We start from the raw sequence: 15383 nt of genomic DNA, 5'->3' as shown, positions 1-15383 counted from the left end.
ATGCTTTGCCTTGAACCAAAAGTTGGAGAAGCAAATACAAGTTCACAGAGAGCCAAAGGGACTCAGTGAGCCACAGCATTCCTGATTTTCCTTTCGGAATAACAGTTTGCTTCCTTTACTCAATTCCTGATCCAAACGGAGAATAGACCTTTTGTGTGTGTGTGTGTGTGCGTGTGTCCAGCAGTAGAGGAGTGCTTTGGTAGCCAAAGCATTTCTGGAAACTACGGGAAGAAGGAATTTCATAGAAGGAATCTTTGGATACTAACAGACAGCATGAAAATCCTGAGAATTCAAAGATCAAGGAGGGAACCTGGATTTATGGTGAAGGAAGGAATAGAAATATCTTTATTTTTTTATTTAGACAACTTTGCAGAGAACGCACTGGAGATGTGGTTGTATTTAAGAAACCTCAGAACCGCCCGACTGATATAATAGTTATTTCCTTGAGGGAAAAGAGGAGTGGGTGGGACAAGATTTTGTGTTGAATATCCTGAGATGGTAGCAAAAGGTGACTAGGTTTGGATCTGGATTCAATTTGGGTTGTAAACTCTGCTGAGGAAGCGTTCTCTCCCTAGACCTAGTAGACTGGAAATTGACTTTCCTCAATGGTGATTTTCTTCTTACCCCATGAAGTTCTGTCTTTAATTACCTCAATTTTCTTCTTAAAAAAGAAAATAATGAAAAAAGCTTCCTGTTATGTGTTTTTTTGTTGTTTTTGTTTTATTTTGTTGTGTGTGTGTGTGTGTGTGTGCTTAAAGACTATGTGAAGCCATTTTTTAGCTACATGACCTTCTCATGAGAGAACTGTCAACTCCACCCAGTTCAGGATTTCTGGCAATAAATGCAGGGTTTCAAGGGTATGAGATCGTGTTCATTTAACAGTCAAACATTGAGGAAGTCTTTGTTGCTTAATCCTAAATTTATTAGGTTCAATGTGACTCACCACTCCCTTCCTCTCTGCGGTGAAGAGGAAGAATGTAGACCATCAGGTCAAATGTTGCTTCGGGTCACATGAACAATTGTATTGAGGGACACTGAAAGGGGGATACAAAGAATTTTTTTTTTTTTTTAGCCCAAACATTTATTTGAAGTAGGAGCAGGGATTATGGGATCTTCAGCCTTCCCCTCACATGGGCGGCATCCGGCTGTGAGTGAGGGGATTTATTGTCACCACGCTCTACCACCAAGAAAGAGCAAATTGGTTTTGTGAAGCCTACTTAACTGTTCTGGACTTCACTGAATTGGAAACATGGGAGTCAAAGAGGATATTGACAAGACCTTCCTTTAGCTCTACTTTGTACTGAATTTCTGTTTTTCGGAAAGGTTAGTGACTATCTGCTCCCTGGAACAAAGCAATGGCCATAGGTAGGTGAATGACAGTTTGTGACTAGACACATCCTCAGTTTTAACAGAGTTAAACATAAGGTTCTAATGCCATAGAGCTCCAATGCTGAAAGGGGTTTAGTGATCATTTGTTTTTTCTGCTCACAGGTATTGCTGAGAGAAGTGAAGTAGCATTATTGGACTTGCTAAAGGAAATACAGTTAGGAAGTTCTTTCCATTTTACTAATAAAGATATTTAGCAGTCTGCTATTTTCAGGACTATTCTCCTTTGTCAGCAGTGTCTTTTCATTTTTGTTGTGTATGAGCATTTCCTTTACACTAGGCTGTAAGATCAATGCAAGTAGAACTTATCAGTCTTTGTGGCAAGTGCAGAGTACCTGGTGATCTTAGCTGAGCCAGCCGTTTGCCTTCAAAACTCAAACTTTCTGAGGGTAGTGACTCACTTTCTTGTGCTAAAAATGAGAAATTATTCTAAATAAAATTATTAACTATATGTGGGAAATATGCAATTTTTCCTGTGACTTTTTTTTTTTTTTTTCTGTAGCAGGGGTGAGGAATCTTTTTTTTTTTTTTTTCTGCCAAGGGCCATTTGAATAGTTATAACATTGTCAGGTCATTCAAAATTTCAACTTAAAAATTAGCCTGATATATTTGATCACACATTTAATTAACTCACCCTTAATGCCTTGGCAGGGCCCGACCAAATAATTTTGAGGGCCTTATATGGCCCACAGGCCTGAAATTCCCCACCCCTGCATATCAGGAGTTGTTGACAAAGACTCTGAACATACTCTTCAGAAAAATGCACACACACATACAAATATATGAAAATGTTGTTTGTAGGGTTTCAGATGCTCAGAACCGTTCTGTTGCTCTGAATGGTTTATTGATGATGGATCATGAACAACTTGTCTGTCATCATTCCATTAAAAGCCATTATGCACATGAATTCCCAGATTTAAACTAGTAGAATAAATGAATGATCATAACTTTGCTTTGTTAATTTCAGAAAGAATCAGTTTGTAGGTTTTCCCAGAGTGGGAATTTGAGGGTGTGGATGATTGCATGAGTTTAGACACTGAGAGCAAGGTCATAGGACAATGAATTGCTAAATGAACAGTAGAAGGAGTGATTATGGTGGATTGAGTCAAAGGTTTAGGTGGATAGAACAAAGAAAGCATTTATGGCGGAGTTAACTGCTGCTGTCATCCAAGGAAAGGGGGCACTGGTTAAATAAGAGCAGAGCCCTAACTGGTTTGGCTCAGTGGATAGAGCCTCAGCCTGCGGACTCAAGGGTCCCAGGTTCGATTCCCGGTCAAGGTGATGTACCTTGGTTGCAGGCACATCCCCAGTGGGGAGTGTGCAGGAGGCAGCTGATCGATGTTCTCTCTCATTGATGTTTCTAACTTTCTATCCCTCTCCCTTCCTCTCTGTAAATAATCAATAAAATATATATTAAAAAAAAAAGAGCAGAGCAGCCCTCCTCTGAAAGGCATGGGAGAAGCAACACGTTCACCCCACCACCCAAGGCGGGAGGAACAATAGAGTTCCTATTTAAAAGGATGATAAACCCTGGACAATCCTAAAAACCACACGCCTGACAGTTGCCAGTTTAGGAGAAGAAAAGAGATAAAGCTCAGAAATGTATTGCCAAATTACTGGTGTTTAACTTTCACGAGTTTGCAGCTCGCAGAGCCAGCATCCATTTCTGATTCCTGAAATCCATGGAGTCTATTAGCTCTAGGTGTTAAGATGCAGGCTCTGGACTTAACCTTTGTTTCCTTTTTTTCTCCCTCTTGGTTTTAGTTGATGATCCCGTGGAAACAGAAAGGACTTTGCTTAGTTTGGCAGAAATGCAGGAAAGATAAGCTGCTTGGGGAAGAGGGAACCTGTTCCAATCCCTGTCCCAAGGTCTTTTCAAAATGTGTGCGTCAGCCTGAGAAATTTTCATATGTAATGCCTAAGTCTAATTATTTAGTTTGGCTACAAAGGATTGGCGAAGCAGGCTTTAATCGTTTTGATGCTAACATTGTCACAAGGCAGCATTAAATCATGTTGAAATGATAATACATCAGGTTAGTCACTATTTTTGCAGCTGTTTTCCTTTGTCAAATTTGTTTGAAACTGAACCCAATAGAATTCGTTATGGTAAAAGAAAATAAAGCAAAAGACGACGTCAACTTTATATTTCTTTTCCTCATTGTATAAGTAGAAACAGAACATGAGTTTCAAGATTCTTAAACATCTCCCTCCTCCAACTGGCACTGCCATAATTCAGGACTTACCATCTTTCAGAAACTTCTGGGTAGTTTCCCTGCCCCCACCTTTCCTGATTCTCATCCATCCTGAACGCTGTCACCAGAGTTGTTCTCTGACACTCAATTGGAGTATTTGTCACTTTTCTGCATAAAATATTTTAGTGGCTTCCATTACCTACATAATAACCAACTCCCCAGCCTGCCGTCTGAGGCCCTGATTATCTGGAGGCTGCCTTATGTCCAGCCTTACATCTCACTGTGCCCACTTATTCTCTGTGCCAGCACACTCAGCTACTTCAATTCCACATATATTTATCAAGTACTTGACTTGCCTCAGACCCTGAGCTAGGTGCTAGGGATTCAAAGGTAAGTTTATGAGATGGTCTTTGCCCCAAAGCTCACACTCCAGAGTAGGAAAAATATTAAAAATATAGGATGTAACTGCAACATATGCTGACATATGCCTTTGTACATTCTAGTGTTGTTCTGCCTAGAATATGGTTTTCTTTACATCTTTCCTGTAAGGCTTTTATCTGTCTTTCAAGACTGTTCTTGGTCTAGACCTCAAGCTCCCACTCTTACTCATTAGGCTAACCATGTTTCATTTTGTAATTAACATTGCAATGTATGGTTCAAAATTGTTGATTATTGTCCATGGACACTTGAAGTAATAAGGGTTTATATCATATAATCTATTTTTCTCTACTAATTGGGATAGTATATATAGTATATACTCTTGGAAATCCCATACATACTTTCCATTTAGCCCATTCCATTCTTTGTGAAACAAAAGGAAATCCCTTGGAAGATACAGAATTGTCTGATTAAAGGAAGGTTTGTGTGTAATGTGTGTCTTAACTATTCTCTCAATTTCATGCTTCTCTCCTCAGTTCTACTTAACAATAAGCATGGACTGTTTTTTGGATATTAGCCCTGCAAAAATAGGTTTACTGCATTTAGAGATGCTAAAATATATTATTCCATTGCATCTCTGTTCTAAAAAACCTACTAAAGATCTATGTAGCTAAATAGAAATATAATTAGTATAGAGTTCAAACTTCATCCAATGTACACAAATCATGATTAATAAATATTAATAAGATATTTATACTTGGTGAAGCTACACTCACTTGAGAATTCACATAGCATCACATCTTCTTCAGCATATAGCTTTTCTGCTTCTCAAAACTAACACAAAAATCTATCTTAGTGACTAAGGGAAATAACATTTAATCATTGTAAATTAGAAAAGAGAGTGAAGGGAATTCTCAAAACTATGAAATAATAATGAAGCCCACAGTTGATGGATGGAATGTATCAGCTTTAAATTTAAGGGACTTACATTTCTATTTTACAGAGTTTGAAACTGCTATGATACATCCTAAAAGTATAGATGCCTGTTTCTGAGACATTATCTTTTTAAATTTTTTTTAACTTTACTGATAAGAGAGAGAGAGAGCCATCAAGTTGTTGATTCATTTATTTATGCATTCATTGGTTGATTCTTGTATGTGCCCTGACCATACATTGAACCCAGAACCTTGGCATATTGGGACAACTCTTTAACCCATTGAGTACCCAGCCAGAGCCCCTGAGACATTATCTTTTTATCTTTCTCATCAATTAATAATGAATTACTTTTACTTGAAAATAATGATTTGCTATGAAGTCTAGTAACATATGATGGACTTTAATAAGTGATAAAAGATATTATTACCTTATTGGTATTTCATACTCTAGAATTGTAGAAAATGAGAGAAGTGTGGTAAGTACTTGGGTAAAATCTGAAAAGATTTGGGTTCCTATAAACTCAGACCTAAACTTAAGTAAGAGTCTGTCCATATCACAATTATAAATAAAATAAAGATTAGGACCAATAGGCAAGTGTTGAAGATAAATGGAGACTGAGATTATATAATCAGCTTTGCCACCACATAATTTTCTAGGGCATGCAATTAACTTTGCTGGAAGGAAATACTTTCATTTATAAAATCAAAGAATTCACATGAATTGACTTTCAAGTTCCTTCCCCTTTTACAGTTCTGCTTCCATTACTGGTTCAGGATCATATCTCTTTCAGAATTCTTTTTTTTTTTTTTAATTTGGCTTCTTTGTTTATGTCTTCCTGAATATATAAAATAGGCACAGTGTAACCCTGCAAATGTGGGCATCAATCTAAATGTAGGAGGGGAAGGAATGCTATCAGTAACCACACTTAGTTTGAAGTTTACTTTGCATCTATATATATTTTTAATTTTTTATTAATCTTTATTGTTGAGATTATTACAGATATCCCTCTGCCCCCCCCCCCATTTCCCCCTCTATCTGGTTCCTGCCCCACCCCAGGCCTTTGCCACCCTATTATCTGTGTCCATAGGTAATGCATATATGTATGTAAGATCATTGTTTAATCTCTTCCCACCCTCCCACCCCCTTCCTCTGAGAATCATCAGTCTGTTCCATTCCATGCCTCTGATTATATTTTATTCACCAGTTTATACTATTCATTAGATTTCTTATTTGTTTATTTTGATTTTTAGATTCAATTGTTGATAGGTACGTATTTGTTGCCATTTTGTTATTGATATTTTTTTTATATTTTTCTTTTCTCTTCTTCCTTTTCTTAAAGAATAGCCTTCAACCTTTCATATAATACTGATTTGATGGTGATGAATGCCTTTTGCTTTTTCTTGTCTGTGAAGTTCTTTATCTGATCTTCAATTTTAAATGATAGCTTTGCTGAGTAGAGTAATCTTGGTTGTAGGTCCTTGCTATTCATCACTTTGAATATTTCTTGCCACTCCCTTCTGACCTGAATAGTTTCTGTTGAGAAATTAGCTGACAGTCATATGGGTGCTCCTTTGTAGGTAACTAAATGCTTTTCTCTTGCTGCTTTTAAGATTCTCTCTTTGTGTTTAGTCCTTGGAATTTTAATTATGATGTGCCTTGATGTGGTCCTCTTTGGGTTCCTCTTGTTTGGGACTTTTTGTGCTTCCTCAACTTGTAAGTCTATTTCTTTCACCAGGTAGGGGAAGTTTTCGGCCATTATTTCTTCAAATAGGTTTTCAATATCTTCTCTCTCTTATCTTCTGGCACCCTCCATAATGTAACTGTTGGTACACTTGAAGTTGTCCCAGAGGCTCTTTACCTTACCTTCATGTCTTTTGGATTCTTTTTTCTTTTTGCTCTTCTGGTTGGGTGTTTTTTGCTTCCACATATTTAAAATCATTGATTTGATTCTCAGAATTCTCCACGCTACTATTTCTATGTATTGGGTAGAGCTGTTATGTCTCCTTGAGTTGGTAGAATGGCCTTGTGTAGTAGGTGTTCTGTAGGGCCCAGTGGCTTAGCCTCCCCAATCACCTGAGCTGGGAGCTCTAGGTGCACCCCTTATGGGCTGTGAGCACAGTCTTGTTGTAGTTGAGACTTGATTACTGTTGGTGTTACTGGGAGCAATTGACCTCTAGGACAATTGGCTATGAGAACCAGCTGCGACTACAGTGGGAGAGCTGCTATGCAGGAGATACCCCTATGGAGCAGGGCTGGCTTCAGTGGGCTTTGGTGTTCACTGAGTTTTCCCCTTTGAAAGTGTTGCTTATGGATGTGTAGAGGTCTAATCTGGTATGGTCTGACACTAACCACTGGGTATACTGGCTATTGGGTCTTCAGGAGGTGTAAAGTCAGCCATTGCCGGGGGCCACCAAGCAGGGGCTACAGAGAGATCTGAAGATTCATCCTCTTTGACTCAGGTTTGGAAGTGCTCAGGTGAGGCCAGGCTGTGAAGCAAAGCAGGCTGCTGCTGGTGCCTGCTCTTGGGCCTTTTATTGATAGTCTCCCTGACCCAGCTGCAGCTTGTTTGAGATTTTAGCCTGAGCAAGGACAGGCCATTCATATGCAAAAGCTGCTGCACACAGCTTTGGTGCGTTTGTAAATTGGATGAGGCTGGGTGTCAGGGAATCACCAGGATGGAGCAAGCAGAAATGGCTGCCAGTCAGCCTGTGACTGGGGAGGTCCCAACATAGGAACAATGATCCCTGCGAGCACCTCCATCTGGAAGACAGCTGCCCCTGAGTTCCTGCCCCAATGCCAGACAATCCAGTTCCTCCTTCTATATGTCTGTGTCCTCCAAAGCCTTGCCCTGGTGCTGGAGCTCAGAGGAAGCAGGAGCTTGTAAGTTCAGTTCATGGTGCTGGCCTTTTAAGAGGAACAGCTGGGTCTCCAGCAGTCTCCATGTCACTGAGCCCCAATCTGCACTGGTTTTTATAGCCCGTAATTCTTATTGCCCATAGGGACTTCTTTTCCCAGCTCTGGGACTCTGGGCTGGGGTTCTGATGTGGGGTTGGGACCCCTTGCTCCTCCAGGCAGCCTCTGCTGAGACGATCTCCCTCCTGATTAAAAAAGCAGCCCATGTGGGTGCGGGACCAGCCTGTCTTGCGCCTCCTGATCTCCTACCAGTCTCAGTGTGCTTTCTTCTTTACTTCTCTAGTTGTAGGATTTCCATTCAACCAGCTTTCCAGCGGTTCTGGATTCTGTATTTTAGTTGTAAGTGTGATGTGGTTGTTGGAGGTCGCGAGTATAGGCATTTACCTACACCACCATCTTCCTACTTTGCATATATTGATTAATTAAATCAGTGTGCTAATATTACTGTCATTATTTTATGACTTAAGTAGTTCATTTATAATTTAAGAAGGTGAATACAGGGTTGTGAAATATTTTACATTTAATTTCTTTTGCATCAACATATTTTATATTTATGTAATATCCATTTTTCATAAGTTAAGATAAATGTATCAATAAAATAAAAATACAATAATTATACCTATTTCTAAATAATTATGTTGCTAAAAAGTGTATCTTCTTTGCATTTATCTAAATTGAAGTTTTCATGCTATGTTCATACATTTACAACGTGGGACAATATCTGTATTGAGGTACATAAATATTGTGCTTACTAATAATTTTTTATTTCATTCTGTTCTTCTTTCACTTTCCCACAGACTTGCTGCTTTCAAATAGCTGCATTCCCTTTCTGGGTTCATCAGAAGGACTGGATTTCCAAACAATTCTGTTAGATGAGGAGAGGGGCAGGCTGCTGCTGGGAGCCAAGGACCACATCTTCTTGCTCAGTCTGGTTGACTTAAACAAAAATTTCAAGAAGGTCAGTTTACTTATATATATTTGCCTGGATGCATTTATTTTCATCGATTTCTTTCTCCCTCTCTGCGTTGTTTCAAATGTCCTGGTGTCAAGTGCAGTAGGTCATTTACATGTCAAAAAGAACATACTGTCTTTGTATACATTTTAGATTTTTATGGCTTTAAGTAGATATATATGTTTTTGTTAAGAATGAATGAGCCTGGCTCAGTGGTTGAGTATCAACCTATGAACCAGTAGGTCATGGTTTGATTCCCAGTCAGGGCATGTGCCTGGGTTGTAGGCTTGATCCCTGGTGGGGGGTGTGCAGGAGGCAGTTGATCAATAATTCTCTCTCATCGTTGATGTTTCTCTCTCTCTCCCTTCCTCTCTGAAATAAATAAAAATATATTTTTTAAAAAGAATGAATATAATACCATAACCTTTGAAAATATGAATGGAATGCATGAAAATGTAATAACTGTATAGTACTACATTATACAGTATGAATGAAAAGTTTTGGATTGTAAAGCTAGCAAATGAGGTATTCATCAAATATTAGCATTTATATCCATAGAAATTTTTGTAAATAAGCAAACTTTAAATTGATAGTGTGACTGTGATAGCAATTTAACACCACACTTTTTCCCCATACTCCCATTTTATATTTGAACAGGTTCTTCCTATGGCCCAGTCACACTCAGATAGTGAAAATTAATGATGTCTTAACTATGGGCTCATTAAGAACAATCTTAAGGAAATATATACTACTTATTACAAACACAATAGGCAATTGCTGCTATATCCTACTTTTCAACTAGTACTGTGATACCCAAAGCAAAGGGTACCATACCTTAGGCCTTGTAATTATTATTAGCTAGTACTTTAGCAAATATCAATATCTATGCAAGCAAAGATAGATACCAAGACTAGAAGGGATGGAATGGCTGATGAGGAGACATACTACATGGCCTATTCTGCATCTATGAAGGATCTTTGTTATTTTTCTTCTTTTCTGGAAGTATTCCAAAAGAAGTACTAGGCTTAGGGAGGGGGTGAGAGTGAGGTTGAGGGGAGTCAATGGGGGGTGAGGGTGAGGGGCCATCTGTAATACTTTCAACAATAAAGATAAATTAAGAAGAAGAAGAAAAATACTAGGAGTCATCACAAAGTTTCAGGTTAATAGAGACTTCCTTCCATTCAAAAAAAGTTGTTGATAGGTATGTGAGGATTTTGTGGCCTCATTAGAATGCACCTACAGTGACCACTTTAACTCAACTCTATAATTTTGAGATGATTTTAATAATTAAATATTAGTTGCTTAGTTATTTGAATATTATTAGCATTCAGGGCTTTAGTCTACCCAGGGAAAAGATTTATCTCCATATGTATTAACATTGATTAATTAATCTGCATTAGAAATAATGGCTTTATTTTTAATCATTTTAAATTTTAACTTTTCCACAGATTTCTGAGTGAGATTCACTGAAGGAAAGGGAATTATTTCCTATGAACGCTCAGATTTGATAAAGAAATAGTCTTTGCATGCAAATGTATATGCATGCATTTCACGTAATCTGTATTTCTAGAAGAAAGTGTGAGAGCTAAAATATTGCCAGTAGTTAGTTTGGACTTGTTTTAATACAAACACACTTGTAAGCATATAAGGTTACCTTATTTAAAAATATATTATTCTATAGCCTGGATATTGTTTACAATAAAGTGAAATGAGCAGTTACTTATGTTCTGGAATTCAAAAAGCTTGCCATTATTCTCTATTCCATTTATTTTTAAGGGTATGCTTTCTTTTCTTTAGGACATTTTTAAGGACTTATACTTTTAGGAGAGCCTATAAATGGTATTAGCTATGTCTCAGTCATCAGTAAATATCTTAGAGGATGAATCTTTTTTAAAAGAGGCCAGAGAAAAATCTTAGTCTACTTTGTTATATTGCTTTAAGAGATAGTAAATAGCTAACAGCATTTTTCCAAATATGTCTCAGTATAATAGCAATAAAGCAATTCATACTTTTAAGGGAATTTATTCTTGTGCTATTCTCTGCCTTTAGGGATTGGAAGAAAAAGTCCATTTATCTGAACTGAGTGTATTAGATCATTGCTTAAAATAAATTGTGATAGCACAATTTCCTTCTGTGACTATTTTAAGCAAATTGCTCTTTGGCCATATTCCATGTTTGAAATATGCTAATATTTAATAAAATAAATATTTATGAAATATTGACTTCCCTTATGATGTTATTGAAATAAATGATTATTTGAACACATTATAAAATTAGGGTCTGTGCTAGAGATTTTTGGCCTAACTGATATTTTTTTGATATTTCTATAACATGTATAATTCATAAAGGGGTTATGCATGGAACGTACGAATTGTTTATGTAGGTACCCACCTTTAACATTTATATAAATCACTCCAGTGTTAAAAGGTACTCCACAGCAGCAAGTAAGTGTCAAGATGTAGTACTTCAGCAGTGTTTAGACCTACACGGTTTGCATTGGCTCAGTGCCGCTCGGCAAAAATCCAAACTACTCTGCAGAAGAAACCACACAAGTTGGGACTCTGTGGGGCTGAAAGATGTTCTTTGTACTCCTTAGAGTGGAAGCGATATACGACACATAATTTAATTAGGAGTGACTAGTTGGGAATATTTTCCACTGGGAAATTCATAATTTTTAATATTTTTACATTTTTATTGAATTTTGGGGGTGACTGGTTAATAAAATTATATAGGTTTCAGGTGTACAATTCTATAATACATCATCTGTATATTGTATTGTGTGTTCGCTACCCCAAGTCAAGTTTCCTTCCCTCACCATTTATCCCCCTTATACCTTTTTCTACCTCTCCCCACCCCCTTTTCCTCTGGAAATCACCACACTGTTGTCTGTGTCTATGAGGTTTTTCTTTTCTTTTTGATTACACCATTCACCTTTTTCACCCAGCCCTTCAACCTTCTCGCCTCTGATAGCTGTTAGTTTCTTCTCTATCTATAAATATGTTTCTATTTTGTTTATTAATTCATTCTATTTATTAGATTCCACATTTGAGTGAAATCATATAGTATTTATCTTTCTGTGACTGGCTTATTTCACTTAGCATAATGCTCACCTGTTCCATCAATGCTGTCCAAAAGGTAAGATTTCCTTCCCCTTTGCAACTGACTAGTATCCCATTGTGTAAATGTACCACAGCTTTTTTATCTGCTCATCTACTGATGGGCACTTGGGCCTCTCCAAATCTTGGCTATTGCAAATAATGCTGCCTCTTCCCCGCTCTGGTGCTCTGGGCTGGCAAGCCTGCCTTGGGGTTGAGACTCCATGCTTCTCAGGGGGATCCCTCCGTAGCTGAAATATCGCTCCAGAAACTTAGCCACTATCCATCCATGGGGCTGGGAACAGCCCTTTTCAAGTCTTCGCCCTTTCTACCAGTCTCCGTGTGGCTTCTTCTGTAAATTCTTGGTTATAAGACTTCTCGTCAGCTAGCCTTCAGTTGGTTTTTCAGGATGATCCTCTGGGAAATTAATATATATTATATTTAGGCCCAGCCAGCATGGCTCAGTGGTTGAGCGTCGACCTATGAACCAGGAGGTCACGGTTTGATTCCAGGTCAGGGCACATGCCTGGGTTGTGAGCTTGATCCCCAGTGTGGAGCCTGGAGGAGGCAACCAATGATTCTCTCTCATCATTGATGTTTCTCTCTCTCTCTCCCCTCTCCCTTCCTGAAATCAATAAAAATACTAATATGTATGTATATACATATACCTATACATAGATAGATAGATAGATAGATAGATAGATAGATAGATAGATAGATAGATTATTTTCAATTGAAGTATCAAAATTCAGGATATATGTTTACTTAAAGTTTTTGTTCAGACAAGACTGTACCTATTGAAATGTGATACCTTACAATTTAAGCAGCTTTTCTAAATTTGTTCTGTAAGGCCTCTCTTAGTTAAGGGATGCCCTGTGGTTTCCTCTCTAGGAAAGGTTTGGTGGGACAAATATGGACATTTATTTGACATAACCTTCCCCAACATTAGACCACTCTGGAGCCATTAGCGACCCCATTCCAAGGGAAAGACATGGGTCTGGAGCTGTATTTACCACTCCTGACTATTTTGTTATAAGTTGAGTTCCCCCAGCAGCTAACTATGAGATGAAGACTAGCTTATAGGATATTTTTAAAGTTGTGTTCTTGGAATCAACACATGTGAGAGGGTCGCTAAGGAAATCGCATTAGACAAAGGGAGGCTGAGCTCTGATGCAATTCCAACAAAAGCTTCAGTTGACAGGCCAAGCTGATAAGGTAGCAAACATTTCAATATTTTCCTCTAGAGTAAGTGATAATACCATTATTTTGCTGGGTTTATCTGATACAAGAGAATCTCTATTTTCTCTTTATCTAATCTATTCACAATGACCATCAATGTTATCTCTTTGAAAAATAAAACTCTTATCATATTTCTTACCGGATTACACACTTCTGGCAGTTCTTGATTTCTGAGGAACTTGAATGAACTCCAAATTTCTATTGCCTTCTAAGGCTCTTCCCAACACATTTGCACCCTATATTTTTATCCACTCTTCATTGTTCCCTCACTCATACTTTATAGAGATGGAAATATCATCTGCTTGATGTTATCAAGGACCCAGTTCTTTCTTTTTCTTCTGTTGCCATTCTTGGTGTTGGCATTATCCTTAGGTTGGTATCAAGATGCCTGGAACAGTTTCATGGATCACATGCAAACAAGGAAATGCAAGGAATAAGAGACCATCACTTATTATATCTCTTTTTTAGGAATCTTTTGAAAAACCCTCCCTCACATCTTATTGACTAGAAGCACATCAATTCAAGCCCTTAAACTCAAAAGAGGGGTTGGTGATTACAAGGTGGGAAAAATGTTCAGGAAAGCAGTCACATTGAGCACTATCCTTAGTGAGAGGAAATAGAAAGCAAGCTTTCTGAAAAATATAATTTGTTTAGGGGACTAATTTTTTCTCATTAATGTAGGTTACCTGAGGCAAACATGAAAGTTTTCTCAGCCAATCAAAAAGAAGAGTGTGTATTGTCTATTTGAAGAGAATTATCAAAATTCGTTGGTACTATAAGGAAATTATCTGTAAGAATTTATTTTTCTTTCAGGAGACAATCTTGGAAAGTATTCAGTGCAAGTAAAAATCTTTGAAATAATTTATTTTTCTCTACCCTACATGGTAAAAATTGGAAAATCTGCTAACCTTGACAAATACTTCTCTTGCTTATGTAAGTTTATTTGCTCAATAAAAGTTCTCTGTTATTTGTGTGCTGCAGATCTCTTCAAATGTACTGATATCCTGTAGCTTTTGGCAATCTCACAAAAAATATAGGTATACTTTTGATTTCTTCTCATGGATGGCTATTGTTGTGTTGGCTGTTGTCATTTTTTTATTTGACAACCTAAGGGAAAAGAGGCCAGTGCCCCTGACCAGTCAGGCATTGTGTATTTTAAAAATTCTTGAGACATGACAGTTGAAATGTGCTGGTTTAAGTTAAAGAAACTAGATTTCCCTGCTGTTGCCTTCAATATCCTACCCTGTCTCTAAGGTCAGAGGGAGTATATATAAAAAGCATTTTAATAGTCCTTGAAAAAGTTTAATGGTAGATGGACATTTACGTCCATTTGTCATTCACTTATAAGTGATGCATTAGAAACCTGTTCAAGGCAGACATCATAATAATGAAAGTATTTGACATTTGTACAATATGATTTAAGGACCAATGATTTCTTAACAAATGCTTTTAAACTACATGCCATCTGTCCCTGTGACTACAAGTGGACGTTCTCCACTTCAGCCAGACTTAAGTAGTCCTAGCAATAATTCATATAAAATTCAAGGCCCTCTCTATGTAAACTTCAGGAGTAATATATACAAGTTGAAAGTCTCTCCCTCTTTTTTTTAATGAAGTCACAATTGACAATAAAAAAGAAAAAAAAGTCCAGCATTCTCTGTTAGGTTATGTTACTTAGTTGAGCTTCTGAGTTAATGAATTGTTGGGATCTTTCCATCTGAAAATGTTACTCACTTTGGAGCCAGTTCATGCATGGGTGGAAAGAGTTGCTGAACCAGGATGTAAGCAAACGGGTCACAAAGGGGATGATGTATTAAATGAAGCACTGCTTTTGTATCTATTTCATTCAAACATTTGTTTCTTGGTTTTCTTTCTCTTTTCTTCTCTCTTTTTCAAGTGGGCTATAGAGGCAGATGAGTAGACCAATGAGAAATAAACCAACTCTGAGACTGCAGTTATTATTTATTTCACCTACTAATCTAATCACAACTGGTATGTGAACTCAGAGTAATAATAAACAACTTTACTTCCTGTAATCCCTTTCCATTCTTCTCCTGGGCCAGTTCTATATCTTCAGCTGGCCTGTGGCTTTTTGAAAAAATGTATAAGTATGTTTTTATTAGAGAGAGAGAGAGAGAGAGAGAGAGAGAGAGAGAGAGAGAGAGAGAGAGAGAAACACCAATGTGAGAGAAAACCATTGATCAGTTGCCTCCCCTACACACCCTGATTTTGTATTAAACCTGCACGTGGGTATGTGCCCTGACTGGAAATCAAATCAATGACCTTTCAGTG

At 37.6% G+C, this 15383-nt stretch overlaps 1 protein-coding gene across 1 annotated transcript in view; it reads left to right on the top strand.

The window, feature by feature from the left end:
* SEMA3D (semaphorin 3D) overlaps positions 1 to 15383 on the top strand; it is a 200917-nt gene that overhangs the window by 80680 nt on the left and 104854 nt on the right. Inside the window, exon 3 of the mRNA XM_059712177.1 lies at positions 8603 to 8763. Coding sequence (XP_059568160.1) covers positions 8603 to 8763 — 161 coding nt within the window. The remainder of the gene's footprint in view (positions 1 to 8602; positions 8764 to 15383) is intronic.

This window comes from Myotis daubentonii, chromosome 10 (assembly GCF_963259705.1).
Source record: "Myotis daubentonii chromosome 10, mMyoDau2.1, whole genome shotgun sequence".
Classification (NCBI taxonomy): Eukaryota; Metazoa; Chordata; class Mammalia; order Chiroptera; family Vespertilionidae; genus Myotis; species Myotis daubentonii.
Note: the sequence above shows the minus strand (reverse complement) of the source record. Positions and strands in the feature narration are given on the sequence as shown.